Source organism: Varanus komodoensis, unplaced genomic scaffold (genome assembly GCF_004798865.1).
Source record: "Varanus komodoensis strain SLA01 unplaced genomic scaffold, ASM479886v1 scaffold4, whole genome shotgun sequence".
NCBI classification, from domain to species: Eukaryota; Metazoa; Chordata; class Lepidosauria; order Squamata; family Varanidae; genus Varanus; species Varanus komodoensis.
Genome location: NW_025335941.1, coordinates 52,198,782 through 52,225,824, shown reverse-complemented (window position 1 = coordinate 52,225,824; position 27,043 = coordinate 52,198,782). Strand labels below are relative to the sequence as shown.

Here is a 27,043-nt window from a genome sequence, read left to right as displayed (position 1 = left end):
CTAATTCAAACTACCAAGCAAAAACCGCACTCCAGCCTTTCTCAGCGTGGCACCCTCCAGCTGTGTAGTACATCTGGCTAGAGATGATGAGAGTTGTAGTCCTAGAACTCTGAAGGATGGCGGGTTGGGGATATCGGAGTTGCACAGTCATAAAGATAGTGAACTGATTGCAAATGAAATTCTGTCTGCCTTAATTTTACATGAAAGCATTCCATTTCCTTTCCCCCATCTACCCAGTCTGAGTACTGGTACTGCAGGGGTTATCAGTGGGGAAACGATGGCCACAGAGCAGAACAATCTGTTACTCCAAAGTTTTAGAAAGTTCTTAAATGTTTGCATAGTAACACAGAGACCTGTCTTTGATGAAGTGTCATGTGAAGTACAGCCATGCTTGGATCTCTCCTTGGCAAGACACTCTCAAATCCCCAAAAGGACTTTGAGGGTTATTTATTATGGCTAAAATTCATCCATATGCTTTGAATACTTTGCTGAAGCAAAATAGCCATAAAGCAGCCAGTGCAGCTAGGAATATGGCTCCTTTGTGTACTTAAATGAGTCCAAATGGTGTCCTTATTCAAAATAAACATTAGAAAGAACAAACCCTGCACAGAGGCAAGTGTTCTAGCCACACAACAGACTGCTCCTCACCAACTCCTTCCTATTCCTCACACCACTGGATGCTGTGCAGATTTTTCTGAAGATCAGACACCATGCCCAACCACATGCCTCGGCAGGGACAACATCAAACAACTTAAATTAACTTAAATCTGCAGCTAGGGGCTTCTGTTTGGGTCCGCAAAGCTCACTTAGAATGTGTGTACCTAACACATGTTCAGTACAGGAGAGAGGCAGAGGAAGAAGCCCTCTGCGTCTGCCACAGCTGGACTCCCACTGCCCACAGGACCATCTGCCATCCACGGCCCCATGAAAAGAATTCCTGGAGAAAGAGGCCATGGCTCAGTTGGTAGAGCAGCTGCTTGGCACGCAAGATGGCATCCCAGTCATCTCCACCCAGAACTGGGGAACGCATGGAGGAATCCCCAGGAAACTGCTGCCGGTCAGTGTGGACAGTACAAGGCTGGATGGACCAGTGCCAACTCAGGCAATTTCCTATGTCTGTTTGTGTGTGTGTGTGTGTGTGTGTGCGCGTGAGGAGAGAGAGATGATGGGGTCAGGCAAAGAAGACCCCAGAGTCTGAGAAAGCACACAGGGACACCCGCCATTAACTTCTTCAGGAAAGAATCCAGAAGAGAGGAAGGCAGAGGTGGGCAACATCAGATGTTGGCTGCTCTTCCAGCTGGGATCTGCATGGCCCAGGGCCACCTTGGACCAACTGCCCTGAATGGAGAATCTCAACAAATTCCTAAAAGAATTTTTTTTGGTTAATAACACTTATTGTTGGCTTCACTAATCTGATTTCACTCTGTAAGCCACAAATGAATAGTAAATACATTGCAGTTGAATTGCACGAGTTCTGCAAATGTGTTAAGCAGGTGGTTGGGCCAAGGGGATTATTTATGTACTAGATTTTTATCTTACCCCATTAGCCATAAGGCTGCCTGGGAGGGTCAATTTTGAGGGTGCAGTTCTCTTTAGATGGAAGCCTTCAATCTTGGAAGTGCCCAAGTATCCAGTGCCATGCTGAGCTGCTGCAGGAAGAGCAATGGAGGTATTTTTTCTGAGCCCATCCAGAGTAGTCGCACAGGTAGGACTGGAGGTATCATAAGAATCTCATCCTGGCCCGTCTGCTCCTTTCCCATATCTCCTTGCAGACCTCTCTTAGGCCTTTCAGGGCCACCCTTGTAGCTTTGGACAACTGCCGTATGTTTCCTCCCCTCCAGTGTGGCTGCAGGGAGGCAGGATCAGATGCCTGAGTCACCCTTCCCAGGTTGTAGCAGTGTTTACAGTCCGAAAGAGGGGCCGCTGAAGAATCCTACGATCCCTAGAAAATGCTCCTGGACCATAGGACTGCGCTCTTATTTTTGCATGGGTGTGTGGCTGCACAATACATATCTATGGGTTGACCCCTTTCCATCTTAGCATCTCTTTACTCCCCTGTTGCCCAGTGCTTCACTTACCTGCATATCTCATTTTCTGCTTCCTCCAATCCAAACTGATGATCAAACACCAACTGTATCCTTGCATTCTCTGGCGAAAGCAGCCTCCATGTCAGTAAGAGGTTCCTGGGGTAGCTGTGTGGGAAGCGAGGGCTGTGGATGTAGCCATTCTGCCAGACATTGATGGTCTCTTCTTTGCGGTACAGGGCTGTGAGGTGATTGCTCTCTGTTAGTAATCACAACTTGTAGAAATTAGTATGTGGGTCAGAACAGGAGGGCAATTAAAATGCTAAGGAAGAGCAATTTTACAATAGATGGGGCATGTTCTACATTGATAGGATTTTGAGGAGAACTTTCTGAAAAACGGGGCCCACAAGGACCTTTTCTCGGCCTGGGCACAGGGCTGCAGTGCAACTGGGGCTCACAGGATCAGAGCAGTGGACCTTTCTGATCGGCAGGGCTGATGGCCTCTCCTGCCACCTTCCTCAGGCTGCCGTGTTCCTTCTGAGCTGATACAGTGAGCTATCAGGTGAGTATTTTGGGATGACTTGGTTTTGAACAGGTGAGCAAGGCCCATCAACTTTTCCAAAGACCGGCCACAGATACGCATAGCACAGTGAGAGGTGGGTAAAGGCAAGCAAGCACCACTGAGACTTTCCTTGAGCATGTGGCAATGAGGGGTATCAGGATAAGATGCTGCAGATATACTTGCAGATGGGGTGCAGATGGGATGCTTCTTGGGATCAGCCTATTCGTGATATCACAGTGCTGCATAACTTAGCATGCCTGAATGCCTCCATACACATTGGCACGCTTATTCTGGATCGTGCTTGTTCCCAGCGGGGCCATCACTGCTGGATTTCAGCTCCCTCCTTCATGCAAGCTGCAGCACGTTACCTAGTATCATGTTTAGTACTTACAGAAGAGCCAAGCCAATTCTTTCCACACTGCCCAGTATGCCCGGTATGCATTGCTCAAAAGGCAGGCCTGGAGAAAGCAGGCCTCTGGGGCTGAGTTTCTGTGTTTTCCCCAGGACCTGTGCTGACAAAGCACATCCTTTGCCATTTAGGCATTGCTCTTCTCCATACTTCAGCATTCTTGTCTTCCAAGAAGGGAAGTGTATGAGAAATTAATTTTGGTTCATTTTTTTATCATGATTTGCCCAGTTAAAGCCTTCTAACCTGAAGAGGGCCTTGAACACAAACTGTGTTCAAATCCATGCATTTCTAAGCTTACAACATGTTTGCAAAGCTCTGTAACGCTTGGCAGCATGTGTACATTTGAAAAATACCCATTCAAAATGTGTATTTTGAAAAATGTACAGAAATAATGTTTGAAAAATCCACTGGAGAAGAATGTGTGTGTTTCAAAGACATGCACAATTAATGAGTACATTTAAAAAAATATGGAAGAATTGCATGAAGTTCCACATTAAAAGACCTCACATTTTGATTTGAAGATGAGATGGAATTGATGTAGTCTTTGGAGAGCTCTGATGAACTCAAGGTTTGGTTGTATGCATATTCCTACTCCCATCTGCCTTTGGGTAGCTCACAAGCAGAGCAAGTTATGGATAGGCAGGCCCCTCCTTTTTTGCCTCCTCCAAGGTCCTCAACACAATTTCTAGAACCTTTAAGGTGTTAAGGAGCTCTTTGTTGCTATGTTTCCTAAGAGTCACCCAAGTTGTGAATCACAGTCACTTTGGACCAAAGCAACAGGCATATGATTCAATTGACATCTGGCTGCTAAGTAACTTCCCATCATTGTTCTCAGAGCAATTAGGAACAAACGGAGACTCATATTGTTTTTAATTTTTCCCTCTCACGTATACCAGCTGAAGAATACGTGTGTGGCTCAAGGGCTTGCAGTAAAAAAACAAACCTCAGACAGGGATGGTATTGCCTGCATAAATTCCATACTTTCCTTCTCTGGGACACATCCCATTGACAAACAGGCATGATCTGGCATACAGTTCCTGTTTGTAACCAATCAACACCCTGGCTGTAACATTTAGAGCTCTTGAGGCTATGAACCGCCACAGACGCCCATCTCTAAATCACTGCTTCTCCCAAATGGGTGGGGATTCGGGGCACTCCTGAAAGGGTGTGTATACATTTTGAAAGGATCAGGGTGGGAACTGAAACAATTCAAATAATTTCAATGATGGGGGTATTTAGGGGTGTTCACTGTGGCATTAGCAGTATTATTTATTAATTTATTTAATTTAAAGCTTTTATACACCAACCCATTACTAGCATCTTGGGATGGTTTACGACACGCATAGATTAAAAAATGGCACAGCATCCAGCAAATCACAATAAAATCACAATTAAAACCAATTAAACATTAAAATAACAGGGGAATAAAAAGATCTCCTCTCCCTCTCCCTCTCCCTCTCCCTCTCCCTCCCTTCAAAAACCCCACTGCGTGTGATTAGTGTCCTGTTAAGGTGATAGGAGGTGGTTGGAGCTTTGCCCCAGTCCATGCTTTCACAAGTAGAATTTTGTTCAAGGAGCATGGGAGACAGCACTAGCAAAGCAAATTCCCTTAAGCACTCTTTTACCCCATCCTCTAAACAATCTCGATTATCGTGCGCACACAGGCCTACGCACTACACAGAACACAAACACGCACAAAGAATAAAATGTCAGAATGACTCTTCCCTACTTTCAGCACCTGCTCATTGGGTCAGTCTATTTGTGATGTCACAAAGGTGCTTATGTGGGTATGGCTGATTGCCTCCATACAAGTTGGAATGCTTTTTCTGGACTGTGCCCATTCCCAGTGGGGCCAACACCACCAGACTTCATGGCAATTAAAATATTTTTTTCTTAGAACATCATACACTTAAGGCACAGTTGAAAAACTGAGATGTATCTTTCCCAACAGCCCTGATTAATCTTATCAATTGCAAGCTTCAATGATGGATATCATTCGCTAAAGAAAAACAATAACCCTGTTTCTCAGTCAATAATTTCATCGCCCTAGATAAGAGAAGAGAAATTACTTGAGGCGATCATGCAGACTCTCTCAAATGGTATCTCCAGCTAAAAGCAACTTTGATTTTAACAGATAATAGTACATTAAATGCTATTCATAAACCTCTTAGCTAGAAAATCTAGAAACCTCTGGGCATAGGATAACCCAAGAGGTGACAGAATGCTCATACCAAATACAATATGAAGCTACAGCAGAAGTTATAAATGCAACTCCACACACCACAGAGTTCTCTGGCTCTATCTGTAACTCTCACATCAGTCATCATAAAGACCACAGAAATCATGTTCTTTCCTTTTTTTTACCCTTGCCTCTATTTCCCTCTGCTTCTTCTGTTGTCTCCCCAGGATCGAATTATAGATTGTAAACTCCACCATGGGATCTTTCCTCTTTTGCTTGGTAAAGCTCTGTCCACAGTGATGGTACCAGGTAAGCAATCTACCTGGTCCCTACAGTCATCTTCAGAGGCCCTTCTCAGGTTGCCCCTTCCAAAGGGAATATTATCTGTGGTAAAGGGACACAGGGTATTTTTACTGGTAGTATCCCGGTTGTGGAATGCCTTTTCCAGATAGGTTCACTGGGTGTCTAAGGTATGTTCCTTCCAGCATCCATGGATATTCTTTTTGTTTTCCTAGGTTTAATCTTAAGATCTTCCCACACTTTTAGATCTCCTTCTCAATCCTTTCCTGTTGGTTCAGTTATTCATTTTAATTTTATACTGTGTACTGTGATTGGTTTATTTTGCCTTGTTTTATAGCTGAGGTTAATTGATGTGTTTAGGTTCTGAATTTTTCATTGCTAATAAACAAACCAACACAACCATAACAATAAGAAAAAGGTTGAACTGGACATCCTTGGTATGTTCATTCCCATTTGTACCCTACTTCTCTAATACTTATATGCTGGGAGGGTTTGCATGACAAAACAAGTCATGATGGATTCTCACATAGGGTGGTCAGTTGTGTCATCTGAACCCTATCATGGCATTTCATGGTATGGAGTTAAAAATCATGATAAGAAACAACCACCTGCTTCACCATGGTTTCTTTGGTCATCCAAACCTAGCATCATGGTTTTTACAGTTCTGGTATGCAGCTATCACAGAATCCCCTGGAAAGAAAGCAGCCACTCTAGCCATCTAGCATGGAATTGAATTTCAGGCGATGTGGTTCATGGGATACATGGAAAAGAAGGAGGACTGAGTGAGGAGGGTGGAAACCACACCAGTGTAGAAACCACTTAATCATCTCTCAGGTATATCCAGGCAAAAATAGGTTCCATAGAAACCCTAACAGGGTTGCATGTTGTGATGTGTGAACCCAGCCATTATGAAAACAACTCTACCTTCTGAACTGTGAGTTACTGTTTGTTTGTCCCTAAATTACCACTGCACAGGGCAAACAAGACAAAATGAAATGCTAATCAGGGTCACCATAAGCAAGTAGTTCTACTTTTTTTGACAGGAGAGTAGGAACTCATGAGAATATATCCTTGATCCATCCAGGCTTTTGTAGCATGAATCTTTAGCTCCAAATAAAGGGAATTTAAGATCAAAATGTAGAGATCTTGTTTGAATCTGCCTAGAAGTACAAATGTTACTATCTCATTTCTTCCCTCAGGCTGTTTTCTGCTAGGTAGGTAGATGTGGGTATTTACATCCATCGAGGTCTGCATAAAAATGCAATTATGTCAGTAGTCCATCAACACTCCCTCTAGAAATTCTCTGAAGCTGCTCAGATAAAAATTACAGTGAAATAATAAATCTTCATCTGCAAGTCAAAACCATTCACAGCTGACAAAGACTCAGGAGAGACTCCCGTTATCCCATCCCCACTCATGGAAAGGAAAAGTGTACTCTGGGGCCACACTGGCTAGCCCCACCACCAGCTTCTGAGGTACGGCACGGTCAAGTCATTCCCCACCATCCGTGCGTTTGGCCAGTGCATGAAGGGGCTGCATGCACGCACATCAGTACAGGGGTGCAGAACCCAAACCTCACGGGCCAAATCTATCCTTCAAGAGGTCCCAAGACTGCCCTTGAGGGTTTCCCAGAATGGAGTGCTGATGGGGACCGTGCAGCCAGTTCAAGCCCCCTAAGCCTTGTATCGCATTGTACAGTTCAGGGATAGACGTGTGGGAAGCTGTGCAGCAGACACCAAGCGAAGCAGCCTCCTCCTCCGTGTGCTGTCCAGGAGTGTTCCTTTTTTCCTTGTTACACACGTTTTGGCTGTTGGGCTGTCGAGGAATAAATTAACTAATTAAATGGGAGGTGAGGAAATGCTTTCTCCAGGGCCAAATTCCACTCTTATTAACTACTTGCTTTTATGAGTTGCCTCTCGACTGTAAGATGTTCCCAAGGCAATATGTGCAAAATACCGCAAGCTCAAGCTAGAAAGAGGTCTGCTTCCCCACATTCCCATTCCATTGACTCAAAACTTAGCCAAATGCTCCCTTTCACCCAGATAACTGTTCATTTTGATGGGAATGAGAAGGAGACTATGTGGGGCCTTCACCCTTGCAGGCTCTACCACCCCTTGTCATGTATTCCCACAGAGAGAGTCACTCTATTATGCAGGACGAGGATTACCTCTTGCAGGGGAGAAGAATTCCAGAGTCCAGTCTGAGCTGAAAAATAATTTGGGGCCTTTAAAGTTGGCTGGGCCCGAATGAGCTCCAGAAGTTTTTTCCTACGGCTTGGGAGAACTTTGCCAGCTCCTCTGGCCAAACAGTCTGTTTGCAACAGCAGCCATCCATGCTTTTTATGAAGTGTGTGTGTTCTTTTATATTTTTTTGACAAAATTTTCCTTTTTCTGTATACCTGGAGAGTCCCTGAAGTCAGCAGAGACCTCCTCTTGTCTGTGAATGCCCCTTTCCCACTAGCTGGCAAGCAAGTTGGCTATTATTTTGAAGCTTCTATAGAACTGCCTTATCTCTTGCTAATGTCACATTCACTGGCAGGCAGACCTTCCCTGCTATTCATTTGAAATATTCCCTTCATCAGCCTATTCTTTAGGTACATTAACACATGAAGTTTAGCCTGCTGAGAAGAGACTGCCAGAGGCAATGTGGTTTTAATTGAGCCTGGTAATGCTTTGGAAAGAAAGATGATGCAAGTTAATCCACCCTGCTAATAAAGGAAGGCATGCTAGCATTCCCTCACCACATATGAGATAAGCCCAGCACCATCCTTTCCATGTCTTACTGGAAGAAGATTTATACCCTGCTCTGCACTTCCCATATGCATCAAAGCTCAAGTCAATGCCGGAAAACACAATACCTTGACAGAATCTTCCAATAACTGAGTCTGGCTTTTGAATAATGCAAGGGTAGAAAACAAACACATTGCATTAAAGCACTGAAAGAAGAAGGGCCTTTGTGTATTCATTCTAGCCAGAAATACCTTTGCTTTTTTCCATTTCTTTTCATTTCTCCATTGGAACTTGGGGGGAATGAAGAGTAATTCATTACGAAGAAGACATTTACCACAGTGTTGGGAAGCTCTCCTGAGAAAAGGCCAGTAGTGGTCAAAGTGAAATGAGGAAGTAATGGTCTGTTAATATTGGCCTTAATATTATGAAAAGCTTGCCCTTATTTTGCTCAAAAACAAGAAGAAAGGGAAGAAGAAGAGGAGGACTTGATTTCCAAGTGAAAATGCTCAACTGTCAATTGTTAGTAAAGATCAGTGGGCTGCAAGGTGATGAGATGTAGGTCCGTAGCTCAATCGTGCAGCACTTCAGGGCCATCCGAATTCAGTGAATTGAATGAACAGCACGTGAATGAACAGCAAAAGACAAAGCACCAAATCGAATGGCATGAATGGCACCCCCAAATGATTTCTTGCCTTTCTCATCAGGCAGAGCATTGTGGTTATTTAAAACAAGAAATGAGATTTTGGGAAACATATGTAAATATAAAAAGGGCATAAAATGAACATAAAGGAAAGGCATTGAACAAATCACTATCCTTTGCTAACATGAATAAATTCCGGATAACTATTATTGCCTTTAATAGTTTACAGACTATATAGATTTAGAAATATAGCAGCAACCACAATGGAAATAACCAGAAGATGATGAACATGAAAATATTTTGTGTCATTCTCTGCCAACCAACTAGTGTGCTAATGACAGTCATATAAATGTTATTTTGGGGAGATAATTGTCATAGAACATATGTCCTCTGCCCAAAGTATTGAGAGTGCACTTTATTAAAAAGAAACATTGTTGAGCTATAGCCATAGAAATCTGTTTTCCACCAAACGCACCCAGGAAATCTTCCTTTTGGCCTAATTATTTAAATGCATGGCTAGGCAATTCAACTGACTACATAAATTAAAATATAAGGCTAAAATCATGGGTCAAGTAAGGACAGACAGAGCTGTACTGGGAACACTACCTAATTTGGCCATCATAGAGAGTTGTGACGCCATTTTGAACTGTTCTTGTTGAATGGGATGGAGACAGGCCTCTTAAAGCTGATGCAAGAGTCAAGCTGGTGTGGCATTGTAATCCTCTGTGTATCTACATATGATAAACACTCAAGAAGGAGGAAATTCTGGTGGCATCCCAAATATGGAGAAGTGTCAATTTATTGGCAGCTTAGGATGAATCAATATTGCACCTACCTTCCGAATGCCAGGTGTTACTCAGGAAAGAAGGGGCTGTGGCAAGAAAAGGAAGACATTCAGCAAGCTGGCTGAAAGCAGATTGTGTTTTAAGGAAATGGTTGTTGATGGCTAGCAAAGCCACTCCTGGAATTTCCTCTAAGTGGCCTATAATGATGTGTTAGGTGATCTATAAATACAAAATCTGAATTAAATTGAACCCTTTATCTGTGCGTGTGTTTTGGTTTTTTTCATAAAAAGAATGGCTCATGGAATGGTCACTCTGACGTGTTGGAAGCACTTCATTATAAAGTGATCAGCTCAGAGTCCATGGGAGGTGGTTGAAGCCCCATCAGTGAGGATGTTCAAGGATAGATTGGACATGCACATGGTAGGTATGTCATGAGTGGAGCTGGCTGGAACTGGAGGTCAGCCGAGATGGCCCAGGTGGCCCCTTCTGACTCGATCTGTTTCTATGTTTTGGAGTGCCATCAACAACTGTCCATCTAAGTACCACAGTAACTCTGATGAAAGCAATTGGAAATATTTGAGTTAAATAGGTTCTGTCCAGAAGTTCTGAGCTAAAAGCCAGGCTGGAACCATGAAACTGGAAAATCCAGGTGGAATCCAGCTTAGGAAGATTCTGATTCACTTATCCTGAATGCATGGTCTCTAGAATAGAACATTTACTTCACAAATGGTCCCAATCTGGCCATGCTGTTTCTCTTGGCTTAACCCCTTCCTTCAGCCCGCAATAATTTCATGGCTTCCCAGCTTTGGTACTTCAAGGCCTAAAAGTCACAGGTGTGGAAGCAGAACTCCACTTGCAAAGTGGGTGGAGTGTGTGGAGTGTGTGGAGCTTCCTGATGAATGCTCAGTGCAAAGTGGACTTAAGACAGAAGGAAAGCAGGCCAGAGTCTGGGGAGCCAAGCTGAGGAAATCTGATGGATCCCCACCTGCAAACCATATTCCTCACACATCCCTAGTCAATGGGAGAAGAATGCATACATTTCAAATACGTACATATTTGATGTGTATATTTGGAAAATGCACGTGGAAATAGGCATAAATTTTCAAAAGAAATAAAAAAGCAAAGCTCACAATCAGATACTAACTTGGGCTAGAACAAAACTTGTGATGGAATTTGGAAAACACTATTGATCTGATTTCTGAGTTCACATCCCTAATGTAAGCAGAATTCCCTGCTTGATTGGGGACACGGATCTCTATGTGATTTGGACCAGCATGCACTGGGATATAAGGAGAGTCAGGCTGGATCAGACTGGTGGTCCACCTACTCCAGCATTCTGTTCACACACTGGGCAATCAGCTGCCCATGGGCAACCCACAACCCACAAGCAACAGCACCCTCTGGCCCAAGTGTCCCAGCAACTGGTGCACATAGGTATACTGCCTCTGATTCTAGAAGTGGCGTATCCAACAGGACTGGTAGACGCTGATAGCCTTTTCTTCTATGAACTTGTCCAATCCCCGGTTAAAGCCATCCACTGGGGAGTACCTTAACTCATGTATTTCTGTAACCTATTTGGGCTTAATGCCAGAAAAGGGATAATATTTGTATGCCTAAATGAATCTATCTAATGAAAATGTACGCTTAGTAACCCAAAATTAGTGCAGTGGAAGTTTTAGCAGGATGGTTGCACCAAAACCTTCAGAGGCACCCACTGGGTGACCTTTGAGTGCCACAGAAGAGGCATTTCTAAGATTTAGCAGGAGCTTTCATGCATAGTCCCATGTAGAAATGCTCATGTAAAATGGGACATGTATGCATGCATACCGATGTAAGTAGGTTTTGCTCATGTGCTGGAGTGTGGCCTGACTGCATGCGTGAGTCCTGAACTGGGGTTCATCTCTGTTCATCTATGATGCATTGTTCCTCATCAGAAACTTTAAGGTTTTGTCAAGGAAAACCCCAATACAGAAAGATCTGTGTGAATTGCCAACTGTTTGGGGGGCTCAATTGAAGCTGCTGGTGTTAACCTGTAAGTGTTATATTTGTTATTGCTGTTTAAATTTGTTTTTAATAGTTTGCTATGCTTTTGCTTGTTTATGTTTTTATGTTTTTTTAAAAAAAATCTTCTTACACTTCAAATCTTTATGGCTTCAAAAAGGTGGTGTAGAATTAGAATAAAGAAATAAAATAATAATGTAAGTTCTCACTGTATTCTCTTAAAAGTGATTCTTACTTGTATTTCCTGACTGTCCAATAGTTATTCGATTTCACTCCGCCCCCCATATACACACCTGTCAATATTTTGTTACCATCTGTCCACACATCACATGAAATTGGTTTTTTATTATAATCATTATGTTTATAATAATAATTATTTCCCTTCAGTTAAGCATTATTTCATTTTCCTTGGTTTGGCAGCTAACAAGATCAAGCCAGCTGATTTCATAGATTTCAAGTAAAGGAGAGCAAGGTATATTTGAATCTAAGCCACAGAGCAATTCATCTGCAGGTTGAGACATGCAAAATGAACTTAATGTGTATGGCTAGTTCTATTGCCTAATTTCTTCCCTCATTTTCCTATGGTAAGCAGGATTTTTTCAAAACTTACTGAGCTTAGAATTTTGTATAAATCAAAAGAACATTGACAGAATGCATAGGGAGGGCTGGGTTTCATGGACAAAACTGCGATAAAATTTCCAAAAGCCAAGATAGTTTCTCATAGGCATTTTATTTATTTGATTTGGGTATTTTTACCCCGTCCAATACATTGCGGGTCTCTGAATGGCTTACAAGTCAATACAAGCCAAAGCCTTTGATACTTCAGGTTGCTGTGAAGAGCACCATAATTAATTGCCTTGAAGATTCTTTCCCCAAGCATATTCCTTAGATAAGAGCTGCTTTTGCTGTGAGTATTAAAATGGCTTTTGCTGAAGCAGCGTCATCTTCCAGAAAAGGGTGGAGTTTCCAGCTTGTGCGTACAACAGCCTCCGAAGTAGTGGGAGAAAACATTACAAAATCCATGACAAGAACAGTTTTTCTGTGGGGAAGAGAAATTGACTCTTTGCTTAGTCAGGCAACTTTTGAGGCCCAGGGAAAATCCCCTGACCTATTGAGTGAACCAATATGGCTATGGATAAAGGGAATGTAAGTTTTCTCTTACTCTGTTATATTCTGTATCATTATTGCATTTACTAAACTGTGTGTGTATTCACATAGGTAGCCTTGTTTTTCCTGCTTCCTTGTATCTAAAGGGATATCCTATAGTATCAGTGATCCTCTAATCATTCATGCACTTCTTTTTAAAGCTTACTGTTCACACCTAAACTGCCACTCCTTTTCCACCAGAACAATGTCACAATGAATACATGTTTCAACTTCACAGACACGAGCAATTTTCATGCTTCTCTCCATATGGGAGATGGATTTTTCATCTCCAAAATGTGGAAGATGCAAAGTTTATGTTTCTCATTAGCAGAGTACAGGAAGTATAGAGAACATGCACATCCTTTTCCTTTGCTGCAAGGCACTGTCTTTAAATCTGCATGGCAAAAGCTGCTTGTTGTGTGAAAACTATCAAAATAACCCTAAAACAGCTGTCCAAGATCTTCAATCCTGTACTCCGCCCTTCAAGATTTGGCTCACTTTATGATGATGTCGGGAACTAGGTTGCCCCCTATTCATTTTGAGTGTTCCAAACCACAAAATAGCTCTTTATTGTCAAAGCATGGCTAGCAAGCTACCGCAATGGAAAGACCAGTTTGTATATGAACAGAGTTGTTAGCTGACCCCATACTAGAAACTACTTCCACATGTCCCCCTTTCAGTAACGCTGGGCTCCATCCATGTGGATGGGTCCTTCTTTAGAAGGCTCAGCCTTCAAGATCTACACAGTTAGCTCCTCTATCCTGACTTCATCGTGGGGTCAGGGACTGGGCAGCACATGGGCTTCTTTTCCACCTCTCCTTTGTCCCCTCCCTACTCTTCCAAATGCAAGGAGATCAAACCAGTCAGTCCTAGAGGAAATCAACCCAGACTGCTCTTTCGAAGGCCAGATACTGAAGATGAAACTCAAATACTTTGGCCACCTAATGAGAAGGAAGGACTCCCTGGAGAAGAGTCTAATGCTGGGAACAATAGATGGCAAAAGAAGAAGGGGATGGCAGAGGATGAGGTGGCTGGATGCAGTCACTGGGGCAGTGGGTGTGAGCTTGGGTGGACTCCAAGGGATGGTGGAGGACAGGAGAGCATGGAGGAAGGTGTCCATGGGGTCGTGATGGGTCAGGCATGACTTTGTGACTAACAACATACAACAACTCTTCCAAACCTTGCCTGTTCCCATGGTCTATCTGAAAATCTGGGGGCAGCAGCCTTGAGACAGTCTAACCCTCCTCTGCCCCCCCTTATTTCCCAGATTTCCCATCTTCCAGTCTTTCTGTCCTCAACTGAGGAGCCGGTACCACCCTGTCCTTGCAAAGCACACAAGAGTAAGTGCTTTGTCCATTCTGAACAGATGGCTGTTTTGCTTGTCTCTTTCTACTCCCAGCCAAGACAGAAGGCTCAGAATTTTGTGTTTGCATAAAGTTGTGTTAACATTGGCTATGCAACAGGCATCTTTTCTTTATGGACCGTGAAACGGTTCTCACCCATTGCGAGTTCAACCCTGTCACTATGTGTACTTTAACAAACTATCTCCAGGACAGTACTCCTGCACCAACTCACAACTTGCTAACACCCCCCCTCCACAAAGCTATGCAGCTATTTTGAATTTCAAAGCAGAAGGCTGAGTTCTGTTTATTACTGTCATTAGTATACATCCATGCATTTTCACAGGATAATTGTAGTATGAGGGTCAAAGATCACTACTGCAGATCCTTCTTCTGCTTCACTGAAGAGAAAAGAAGCTCTTTATTTTTTTATTTTAATTGAGGTTAATGAGCTGCTATAGCTTCATGCTGCTTTCATAGCAAATTTTATTCTGCATCTTTGCTTGGCTTCTGCATATAGCTTTGGCTCTTGAATGACCTTTCCATCTTGAGTTTAAAAACTTGAATTTTCTTTCAACACAGTGCTCATGGCTACAATCCAGCGCCAGTATCACGGTGTCCCACTTCCTTATAATATAAAGCTGAGGTTTGTGGGTTCTTTTAGAAAACCATCTCTGGGTTAAATGGTGTTCCAAAGGACTCCCGCTGTGGAGTCTCTCTGTGTAGTGGAAGATTCTAAAACACAGTATAAGATGCAGTCAGTTCATGTGATCGGACCTGTTAGATCCCAGTGTTGCTTTGCAGATGAAACTACGCCCAATGTTTGCTGAGGCTGTGCATTCCAGAAGAAGACTGATAATGCCAATGGTGATCAGATGAAGCTCTTCCATCATGACTGATCTTGCTTATCAGGAGGAACTCCAGGCTTAGTGGGACCAATGGCTACTAGTAATGAAGGTTCTATGGAACCTCCAGGTTCACAGTAGGTATAGATGAGAAATAAATTGGGTTTGCATTTTAATGTGAATGAACCACATCCACAGTTTCTGAGCCATCACATAAACTGGAATGTATGGATCCACAGTCTGTTCTTACAGATCCTAAACATGCCTTCAGCACACTTTGTTTAGCCCTTCTGGCAGAATGCCACAGGTATACACAGACACAGTGGTGGAGCTGTCTACCACCACACCGTGGGAATCCCCAGTGGCAGATGACCCATCCTTCCAGCAAGCCCCTCTGGCTGTCACTGGAGCCGCACATTAGCTGTATCCAGTGGCCCTCACGCTTTGGATTATAGGACTATACTCTCTTCTTTCAGTTCAAAATCGTTCAATTTCACCTCTCCTACAATTAAGGCAGTTTACAATTTGCGTCAGACATTTTTTCGCAAGTGAAAGATGACCCACACTTCTGCTCCTGTTGTCTTGGTGCCACTTATCCTCGCTTAACTTCTCTATATCTCAGGAGCATTCCTGGAAAGTTAGTTAAGAGCTTGCTGGTGCAAACATGAACAACTCACGAACAAAACTTAACAACTTTTACTCTACATTTGTGTGTCTCTGTAGGTAGGGAGTGGGGTGAAAAGGGTTGCAACTGAAAACAGGCAAACACCCGCATGCCCTGCATTACCCGTGGAATTTAATCAGTTGGGATCAACTGCTTAGAGCTTGTGTAAGATTCCTCTCAAGAAAAGCAGCAAGCAAGCAAGCAGTAGCAAGTAAGCATTAGGAAATGGACATGCATCTCAATGGGGAGATGACCAAATTAATCTCAAAATACCAGGAACTTCTAGACCCTTTTCTCCTCATTTTTGGAAATGAGATAAAATTCCTACATATTTGATACAGTGTAACAAAACCACCATCTTATCGCTCCCTTTCCATATACACAATTTCAGAATGCTTTCTATTTATCATGCAGGGAACACATTCTTAAGGGGTAGCTATTCATCTGAACAGTTTGGAGCTGCAAGCACTATTTACAAGGTCACAAGCACTGAAACATGCTGGCAGGAAATGCCCTGTGAGATCCATATTTTAATTTAGAATTGATTACTTTCAATGTTTGGGACCATGGTAACCTAAAGACCATCTCCACCTAGGAGTACGGCCCTTTCTTTGTGTCCTCCTATCATCGGAGTAGACTTGTTGAACAGAGTTTTCCTTGACAACTGTGGAGTGCCATTCCAAGAGAAGTCCCCTCATTCCATCAGTGCTGGCTGATGGAGTAAAGACAGGGACATTTTTGCAAAATACTTGTGGTGGGAGTGAGGTTCTTCATGACGTTCCTCAGTTTAGTTGCTTCCCTATTGACTTATGAGAATGTTCATCTGTTATATTTACTTCTATGCTGTAGCATTCATTTTGGTGTAAAGATGGACCTGTGTTTTTTAAGATGGGAAAGCAAAAGGCACACATACACAGACACATGGCAGAACAAAATCTAGACAGCATTGTGGGGAATGACTACTATCAGTCCATGGCAGTTACTCCCTCTCCTGGTTTGGCCAGTCCCACGGCGAGTGAGGGACATTTGGCTTCAACAGTGTCGGTGCTGCTGACGGGGTTCAGCACTGCAATTTACAGTGACTCTCAGTAAGGATCAGCTTTTGCCATCAGCTTAAAGCTACATGCTGTGATATACATTATTCAAATGGCTAAATACTTAGGGTTAATACTAATACTTACTACTAAGCCTGGGCTAAGACTATCTGTGGGGGGGGGGGTGGCATCTGCTTCCATATGAATCTCCCCAAACTTGCGAACTTGGTCGAGAGCCCTTCTTTTTCAGCTATTTGATGTCATAAACAGAAGCTTCTTAGTGGTGATGCCATGGTTATCAAACAGACTCTCCAGGTAGCTCTCTAAATCACCCGCTTGCCTACCTTTAAGATTGTGACATCTTAATTAAAATCAAGCAAATCAGTCCAGTGGCTCAATAAAGTGACTATCATGCAGAATCCAGTGAGTGCTTAGGCCCCTGCCAATTCTTCAATGCTCAGCTAAGTCCATTGTGCAAGCAATCTCCCCACTGCTTGGGCAACAGTAATTTAGTACTTCTGGGGCAATAGGCTCCTTTCTGGAAAGAGGCAGGTCAGCAGAGCTTGCATAAAGCTCCCACTTGCTCAGTGAAACTAGAGTCACTCATTGTTTGAAGACGGGAAACAGCAGGCGAAAGTGCCCCACTAGCTTCTGTCCACTTGTGCAAAACTGGAGGCTCTTAACTTCCGTAGGTGATACATGCACACTGAGATATCTGTTACTGGAGATCATGATGGGATGCAGGTGAGCAGATACAATGTGCTGCATCCTAGTTAAGATGGTGCATACAGCCAACCATGGGCACCCCCTCAATTCTTGGGGACTGGGGATAGCTGTGTGGCCTGGACTTTCCCTGAATTAAGATGTCATTCCATTCATTTCTGTACACTTGTGTGCATTTTTCAAAAGTACACATTTTTTCATTCACATTTTTGAAATGCAGGCATGTGTTTGAACAATCACAGTGCAAGCTTGGAAATGGACAAACTCAGACAAAAGATTGTGTCCAAGTTCCTGTTCAATCCAGAAGGTGCAAGCTCGGCAAATCCTGATAAAAATAAACTGAAATGAATTTTTTAAACATTTCTATATCTGGCTTAGCCTGTCATCTCTTTTATAAGATTACACACATCCAGACCAGATCTTTGCGTCTCCTGATCCCGGCTGAGTTAATACCTTCTGGTTTTCGGCAGAACTGAATGCTGCAGCTGAGCAGATACTGAGACCCTCCTCACACACTGCCCCAGTGAACCAGAATCAAGAGCCTGGATCCCACTGCCAGGGTTCCAGATGCAGGCCCACAACTGCTTTTCAACCAGCAACTGACCTTTGTTCCATGTACAAATGTTTCTGCCCATCAGTGATGATCATTTGCTGGGCAGTTTACAGAAAACCATCTAAAAAACCATCAGGGCACTAAAAATGCCAGCCAGCCAGCCAGGTGCAGACACGACTCGAACCTGGTGCTCTGCTACCCTATTGAGCATACAACAAGCAGCTGGGAATGCCAATTAAGGGCACCATCCCAAACATCTTTAGACAGAATAAAAGCTCTCCAATTGCCAGCGTGGTCTATCAATCATGCTGGGAGCTGGAGGGCGTTTTTTCTGTCCAGATACGTGTAGGACTGCACCTGAATTGAAGAGTGTGTGGATGTGGCCGTTGGTGGGGGCACTTCAGTCTTCCTTGATCGGGGAATAGATGAGACGTTGTCCACTGACTAGAATAAAGTGGCAATGGGTAATTGCCGAGGTTCCTGAGGGATGTCACATGCTATTTTTAAAGTGGAGCCTGCAATTATCAAAAGAACCACAGCAGTGACCTTGGAAATCTTCTGGATAAACTATAATTTATCTATGCTAAATAGCAACTCAGTGGTGTGATGCTAATGTATTGTTCCCTCCACATCCCAGCACTAGTTTGCTCCCCAATGATTAATCTGACTTAAAGTTTCTCCTTTTCACAATCCCTTTTCTTGTAAAGGATTATCATTACTATCCCACTGCATTTGCATCCCACTTTCTTCCTCCTGTAAGAGACCCAAAGAGATCTATCTAGTTCTCCTCCAGTCCTCACAAGATGAAACCTCTGAGGTAGGTTAGACTGAGAGCCCTTGACTGGCCCAGAGTCACCCAGCAAACTTCATGGCTAAGAGAGGACTTGAATCTGGATCTACCAGGGCCCCAGTCCAACTCCCTAACCATCAGACCACGCTGGCCTCCTTCTTCAAATATAACTTAAAATTTCCTGTTGAAACCTGCTATATCACCAGAATTGTGCTTGCCTGTAACTCAGATAAACCAGATTTGAGTATCTCATATTTTTAAAATCATTTGATAAATGAATTAATAGATAAATTGGCACCCTAATATAATTTTAATTTAATTTCTGTATGGACCAATAGCTGAAGCTCTACTGGCAGCTCTCCATAATTCATAAATTTACAAACCAAAAATACAGGTGATAAACTGCCACATAAAATTTCAACATACAACATTTTAAACCATTTAAACATCTAAGAACTATTTCAATAAAAATGCTAAATCTCACCATAAGCCATTAAATCCCACAATATCTGGGAGTAGAGAGTGGGAGTGAACCTGAGGCCAAAAAGATGACAGTACTGGCACCAGGTGGGTCTCAGTGGGGAAATCATTTCATAATTGAGGGGCATGGACTTCTGAGGAGACCGTCTTTCTTGCTGCCGCCTTCAGATGCACCTTCTGAGCATCTTTTAGAAGTTCGCTGGGAGGAAGGTCCATAGAATTTTTTCATATTGTTCAGGGGTGTTTATGGACTTGGCATTGTTCCACCTCACCCGGCCATTCTTTCTCTCCACGTGTCCCCAGTGTCCATGCATGTAGTAGAATATTTGCATCCGGAAATACATTAATACCCATCTACCCTTCTGTTTGCTGCATAGATGGACACTGGGTGCAAGGATGGACTGAACCCTTAATCCATGTGATGGCTTGGCAGAAGAGGGAACAAGGATCCATCATAGCTCATTCTACATTTTGCTAGTTTCAGGCCTTATCAACCTCCCCAGACTAAACTGCATTGAACTGGGATGTCAGAAATTTAGTCAAAGAAAAACACCAAACCCCCCCCCCCATCAGATCCCACATTGTGTAAAACATAAAAGTATGCATTATCATGGGGTTTACCCATTTTTGGCTGCTTTGCACATTTTTGGAAGCACAAAATTGCGCAACTGTAAATTAGCACAAAAATGCAGAAAATCATCAACCAATCATTGCCAGAGCAGTGTTCTCTCTCCATATATGGGACTTGGAGGGATATCCCACTGTAGACTACAACCACCGTTCACCTGAACATTGTGCTCAACCTCTGAGGCTTATCTCCAAAGGCCACCTTCTCAGTTGGAGTCAAGAGAAAGGAAGACCTTCTCTGTGGGAGTCCCCAAATGATTCTCCCCACTGAGGACTACAGGCCACCCATGTTTCTATCTTTTCAGCATCGGGCATAGGCCACCTAATTTGCCAAAGCATTTCCCAACTCTAAATAACACATGGGGGTGGGAAGGTATTACTCCCACTGCTTTTGGTTGATTAATTGTTAAAATGTGGTTTTAGAATTTTAATGTAATTTTATGATGCTTTTCACTGGAGAAGACCTTAATGCTGGGAGCAAGAGGTGGCAAAAAAGAAGGGGACGGCAGAGGATGAGGTGGCTAGATGGAGTCACTGAAGCAGTTGGTGTGAGCTTGAGTGGACTCCAGGGGATGGTGGAGGACAGGAAGGCCTGGAGGAATGTTGTCCATGGGGTCGCGATGGGTCGGATGCGATTTCGCAACTAGCATAGCAGAGTATAGGATGCTTTTATTGTTGCTTTCTTTTATATGTTGCATGTATGAATGGTTGTTCACTGCCCAGGGAACTTTAGCTGTCGGGCAGGAATGGAAAGTAAGGGAGGGAAGGAAGGAAGGAAATATGAGTATACCCTAGTTTGAAGTTTGAGAGGCAACCCCTATGCCCTGGAGAACCCAAGGTCCCAAATACACACCCAGTTGTCTCATATTTGGGCTTGCCCCCTGCTATAAGCCTCTGCGTCTGGAATCCTCTGTTCTTACACGGCCCCTGGAAATGGACCCCCAAAAGAAATGTAACAGTAACCCAGGCAGAAAGCAACATTAGAAGGCTGGGAACATGCCTGATGGCAGAATGCCACCCTTCCAGAAGTCCATTTCCTGAAGAGTTCTTGACTTGAGTTCTCCCAGGATGTGGTTCCTCCACACAAGGTAGGTTGCTATAAAAATCTTCAGCAACTGCTTGGCTGATGCTGGGGCGACAGCTCTGCTGGCTCAACTTCTTGTGACCTAATGGACAGCTCCCCTGCTGGTTCAGCAATGTTGCCCTAGATCCCGTTTCTGGAGCCTGGGTGAAGTTTGCTCCCTTGCCTGGCTGGGCAGCTCATTTTACAAATCCAGAAGACCATGAATTCAGGGCATGGTGAGTAACAATAGGACAGCTACTTTTCTATTTTCAGGGAGTTCTATTTTTTTAATACAGAAAATGATTAAACATGTGATCTCTGTCCTGCAGCCTGAAACAGACTAACACCTATATCTCTTCTACCATCTCATTTTCACTTTCTCCTGCTGCATGCTTAAGCTAGGTCTTGGGTGTGAAAAACAGCAGAAGGAAATTTATCTGAACTCTTGAGAGTGGTAGGAAGTCATGTGATATCCAAGTTCAGCCCTGGAAACTAGAATGAAAAACAGAACCTTGATTTTAAGTGTAATCAGAGTTCATACTTAAACCAAGGATCTGCCAAGCATTTACCAAACCTATATCTGTTCAACTATCCACTTAACAACAGGAACAGATATTGCATGGCTCACTTCCACTAATAAAGCTGACTGTCCTGACTTTCATGGCCAGAGTTACATCAATATCAGCTTATATTTATTCTTTAAAAATGTATCACATTCAACCTATGGAGTACAAATGACTCATTGTGTAAACAAATCCATGACTGTGTGATCAGATCCATGCATGCAAATTGATTGCTTCCAATAGCAGGGCTAAAGCGTGCATAAACAATAAGATCAGAGTTGTAAAATGGGCTACCAACACAATAAAGAATAGTTTTTTACACATCTGCTAATGTAAGAGGAGCAATAGTGCTTCTCAGGGACAATCGAGGATTCCCCTGTCCCTCTTGAATCCAGTGCAAACGGCAAATGTTCTTCCTTAATATCTGAGCTATTCTTTGAGATTCACTGTCTCAGATCCAGGGAAACACCTGTAGGATTGTTGCCATGGAACTGGCTTTGCTTTGAAGGGCCTTGGAAACTATCACTGCTCTAACAAGCTTCCATATAGCCTACGGTACCTGATCCTGTCTTGTCTTGGAAGCTAAGCAGCATTGGGACTGCTTAGTACTTGGATGGGTGACTTGAGTTCTGCCTTGGACCTGGAGGCCCTCTAGGGCTCTTCCAACTGTATGATTCTATGACTTCTATACCCCTAGTTGGAAAGGCATCTGTAGGAACAGCTGCATTCTCCGATCTCGCAAGCCGATGACCAAATCCTCAATTCTTCAAATACTTTTTAAGCCAATAAACCTATCACAAACATTCCTAGAGTTTGAAAAATAAGTATTTAACAACATTCAGTCCACTTCCTTCCTAGTATTTCTCTTACAAGTCTACCCTTGGCTGCAACAGCAGCTATGCTAGAATGTTGTGACTTATCTCTAAAATTCCACTGGAATGTCAGTGATAATCTAGGGGGTTCTGCCTGGCAGATACACCAAGGAGATGCATTTTTGTCCTTGCGTCACTATCTGAACTTGCAGCCATAGTACAGTTTGGACATCCAGATGTAGTAACTTATAGGTTGGTCCAGGGATCCAACTTTAGAGGTAAGCCTTCTTTTTTCAAAGTTGACAAAGGTTGAACCTCTGCTTGAAAATGTCCCCTGCTTAAAGGATCATCCAGTCTGAGTCTGGTTTAAAGATGCAGTAGTATTTATTTATTTAAAACATTTTATGCCGTATAGTATAAGTATAAGCAGGACAGCAGCCTCAAGTTCCCCATCCATGGTTAGGACCTGGATAGAAATCTGAGCAGGCATACATGTCACCAGGTCAGCTTTCTTCACCATGCTGTGAGGCGTTTAAATTGTATCTTTAAATTAAAATAATCCTTTCTTTTGCTGTTGTGTGCCGTCAAGTTGTCTGACTTATGGAGACCCTATGGATGAAAGCCCTCCAAAATGGCTTTCTCTGCTTAGTTGTCTGCTTTCGCATGACATCTCTGCTTAGCTGTTCCATGTTGTGGTATCCTTAATGGAGTCAATCCGTCTCATATTTGGTCTTCCTTTTCTTCTCCTGCCTTTGACTTTGTCTAGCATGACTGCCTTCTCCAGGAAATCTTGCCTTCTCAACATGTGTCTATTGAATGACAGCCTCAGTCTCCTCATTTTTGCTTCTAGAGAAAGCTCTGGCTTGTTTTAATCTAGGACTCATTTGTTTGTCTTTCTGCGAGTCCAGGGTATTCACAAAGCTCTCCTCCAGTACCATGCCATAAATCAGCCCCTGCTTCATGCAAATCTATCTGTTTTCTCTCCTTTTGTGGGGACATATGTCCATCTGGGGGGGCAAATCCTAAGCGGACATCTTGGTAATTTCTCCTTCAGAAATTTCTCCTTCATTAGGGGCACATGTGCCTAGTCCACACAATAATTAGGCCTCAGTGTTGCCTCCTGTGTCACAACATCCACGTACTTCACGAAGTGTATGACACAGATTGTCTCCCTGTGGTTGGACATCTGGTGATGCCCCAGTCCAAATGATTTTCTTTGTAAGAAGAAAAAATTACGCAAGTCCCTCACATCGTGCACTGTGTACGCTATGCATGGTGCAATGGGGAGCCGTACTTGCCACCACTAAAGGGAGGAGGTTGACGGTCCGTATGAACCAGACCGGAATTATGAGCTTTTGAGCATTTGAGCACCACTGAAATAGAGGAGTGACAAATGTCAAAAGATCTGATTTTAAATAGCATATTGCTGAGATTGTAGTGCTTTGAAAAGAAGGACAGATGCTCCAGGTGAGAATGAAACCACCACCACCACTGCCACCAGTTCTAGAAGAAGATGAGAACAAATGGACTTGTAGAATGCAGACACCTGACCTCTACAGTCAAATACAGAGGAGGAGCACACCAAACAAGGTGCACTTTACAGATAGGTGGCTTTGCTATGATAAGAACACAGGGAACTGCCTTATGCAGGGCCAGCCCATTCATCCATCCAATACGATATTATGGGCACTGATTTGCAATGGCTGTCCGGGCTTTCAGGCAGGTTTTGTTTTGTTTTTCTGAACTGCCTGGAGATGTCAAGGATTGACCCTGGTATGTAAAGCATGCACTTTACCACTGGTCTACGGTTTCTCCCCATCTGGGGAGAAAAAGATGCATAAATCCACAGCAATCCCAAAACATAAATTTTCTAATAGCTGAAAGCACAAACTAAAACAAATTGCATGATAAAAACATTTTTCTGCAAGAATGCAATCACATGGCAGTCTGCAGATGGTGTTTCCTTCAAGAGGCGATGCTGATCACAGCCTGTGAACACAGTTTCCAATTAGCGCTCACGTCTTGTGACACAAAGGGGACAACAACAAACTGTTTTGAGCCCAAGGGGCAACAGGGGCAGGACAGCAAGGAAGGACAAAGTGGGTGCTGGCACCAATTATCTTTCCTTGGTCCTAGCTTGTTTTTATGGTTCTTTCTGACAATGGAGGTGATTCAGGAAAGCAAACCTAAATTAGAGTAGATGGATTCTCACCAGTAGCACTGGAATTTTTTATTGTAATGACTTGCAAGAAAATATTGCAATCTGGAATGCTCTTGTTTGGGGTTTAAGCCATCCAGTTGGCAATGCCCTTTTTCAGGTTACTCCTTTCCATCACCGTCTTTCCCCTGAATTTCCATTCCCTGCACCAGTAGTCAGTCAACATTCCCTTGACACTAAGCATGGCCTTTTGGGCTCATTCTTTTGTTGTTAGTCGCGAAGTCGTGTCCGACCCATCGTGACCCCATGGACAACATTCCTCCAGGCCTTCCTGTCCTCCACCATCCACCAGAGTCCACTCAAGCTCACACCGACTGCTTCAGTGGCTCCATCCAGCCACCTCATCCTCTGCCATCCCCTTCTTCTTTTGCCATCTATAAATGCTGGGAACAATAGATGGCAAAGAAGAAGGGCTCATTCTAGAGACATTCAAAAAGAAACTGGACAGCTGAGTGGGGTGGTGTAACATGGCGTCCTGCAATAGCAGGGGGTTAGACCCGATGAGCTGCATGGCCCCTTCCAACTCTACTATTCTATGATTCTATGACTCTATGAGATATTTGTACGACTTTCCCCTTCTATTTATTATTCCTGAATTAGGACTCCTCTGCCTGTCACTTTGAACTTAGAAGAACATGTGGAAAAGAGATGCAGTGTAGAAATCAGGTGAATAGGAGGGATGGGTCCTGTGGAACAAAGTATCCTCACAGTCCAGGAGTTTTAGCTTTGCACTCTGAGAATTAATTTCTTCCATAAAGAATTTGAAAAGGAGAATAAAAACTTTGAATTTTCCTTGAGGACTGGAAACCTTAGACACAATTCTTGATTTTAGTTTCTGTATATTTGGTAGAAGCTGAGAAAAAGCATTCCATTGTACCCAGTTAAAAACTATGGAAATGAGGAGGGTACCAAAAGGAGGAGGAAATACACACATCTATTATTCTTTTCTACAGCAGTATTTAACACTCTTGTGGTGACTCAGTCTGTCTATATCATGTGGCATTTTTTAAAATATCACCCAGTATTTCCTAGCCAGTTATTGTAAACTTGAATAGGAAGATAAATGAGGAAATTATAGCTAGGGCTTTCTACTTCTTTTATTTATTTATTATTTATTTATTTATTTATTTATTGCATCAGGCTGAATCTGACAGTAATTACTTCCTCCTCCTCCTCCTCCTCCTCCTCCTTTCGTCTGCTTCCAAACCCACTTGGATGGTAGGAGAGCTCTCAGATGTGAAATTGCATGTTCTGAAGCCAAATACATAGTGATGTTGAGTTAAATTATAGAGACCTTTGGTCACTTGAATTGATTTGCTTGTTTTTAAACATGCTCAGAGTTATATCTTGTAAGCCCCCTCCCCTGTGGATAGTAGAGGTTGATCAGAAAAGCAAGCATGGGTGTGGCTAGGTAGGTTCCTGATCTGCTTATAGCAAGCATATGGAGCTCATCATAGAGGCATAACCCCCCATTTAAATATATACATTGCTCAGAAACTTCAAGCAGAAAGGAACCCGGCCAACTTAAATCCCATTTTTTGCAGTGGGGTTTATGTCAAGGTAAGTGGGTAAGCGAATAGAGCAGGCATCTCCAACCTCCATCCAGATGTTTTGGACAATAACTCCCAGGCTTCCTGACCATGCCAGCTGGTACTCCTGTGCAAAACATCTGGTCCAAAGCACTCCATTAAGCAATTTGGTACAATGGGAGTGTATTTCAATGTATTTTATCGTGTTGTAAGCCGCCCCGAGGTTTTGGCAAGGGGCGGCATAGAAATGTAATAATAATAATAATAATAATAATGAGCTGGGGGAGATGGGTAGGCAGCAAGGAAATGCAAAGCATCTGGAGGGGACCTGGTTGGGAAACACTGGGACATGAGGTCATAACCAGCCTTTTTCTATGGGAAACAGGCTTATGGGACAATGAGCAGACCCTATAATGAGGGTGGGGTGAAGCAACCTCTTCAGAAAGCAGATGTTAGGATGCAGTGAAGGCCTCTCAGCCATTCTTCCTATGCTGTCCGCACACAACCCTCAGCCACTCCTCTCCATAGGAAGATGGAGCTGTGTATAGTATGGAACCTTCCCTCTCAATGAGGGGGGGAAGTGCCCCCCACCTCCTGATATGGTGGGAGGGGGCACTTCCCCATCACCAGTGTTGACGTCATGTTCCACTGCCAGTCCAGTCATTTTCTGCACATCTAGTAGGGGAGGGGGTGCCACTGCCCCCTTTCCCCAGGCAGCTGAACGTCTTGGGCCAACCCTTGCTCAGATTGACAAACCCCAAGGCACAAAGGAATACGCAGGCAAAGGACTGATCCGAAACAAACCTTTACAAAACAGTGACTACCTCAAAGCACTTAATCATCAATTCCGCCAAAACTGACATAAAACAAATGTATTAAAATAAAATGGACTCAACCCAACTTCACAGTGATAAAAGAAATAAGAACAAGTCTCAGCACAACACCAGGATTTACTTTCCAAAGGACATGTCCTGAGGGGACCGAGCTCACTTCAAGGTGCTAGGTTCTGTGATCAGGACTTCACTTG

General features: G+C 43.3%; 1 protein-coding gene across 2 annotated transcripts in view; it reads right to left on the bottom strand.

Moving 5' to 3' along the window:
* The window catches only part of PDGFD (platelet derived growth factor D), a 171,271-nt gene that overhangs the window by 53,260 nt on the left and 90,968 nt on the right, over window positions 1-27,043 (bottom strand). Inside the window, exon 2 of one of the 2 annotated variants that reach the window (XM_044441913.1) lies at window positions 2,079-2,265. In XM_044441913.1, coding sequence (XP_044297848.1) covers window positions 2,079-2,265 — 187 coding nt within the window. Of the gene's footprint in view, window positions 1-2,078; window positions 2,284-27,043 lie in introns of both variants that reach the window. The other variant, XM_044441912.1, reaches the window with a different exon arrangement.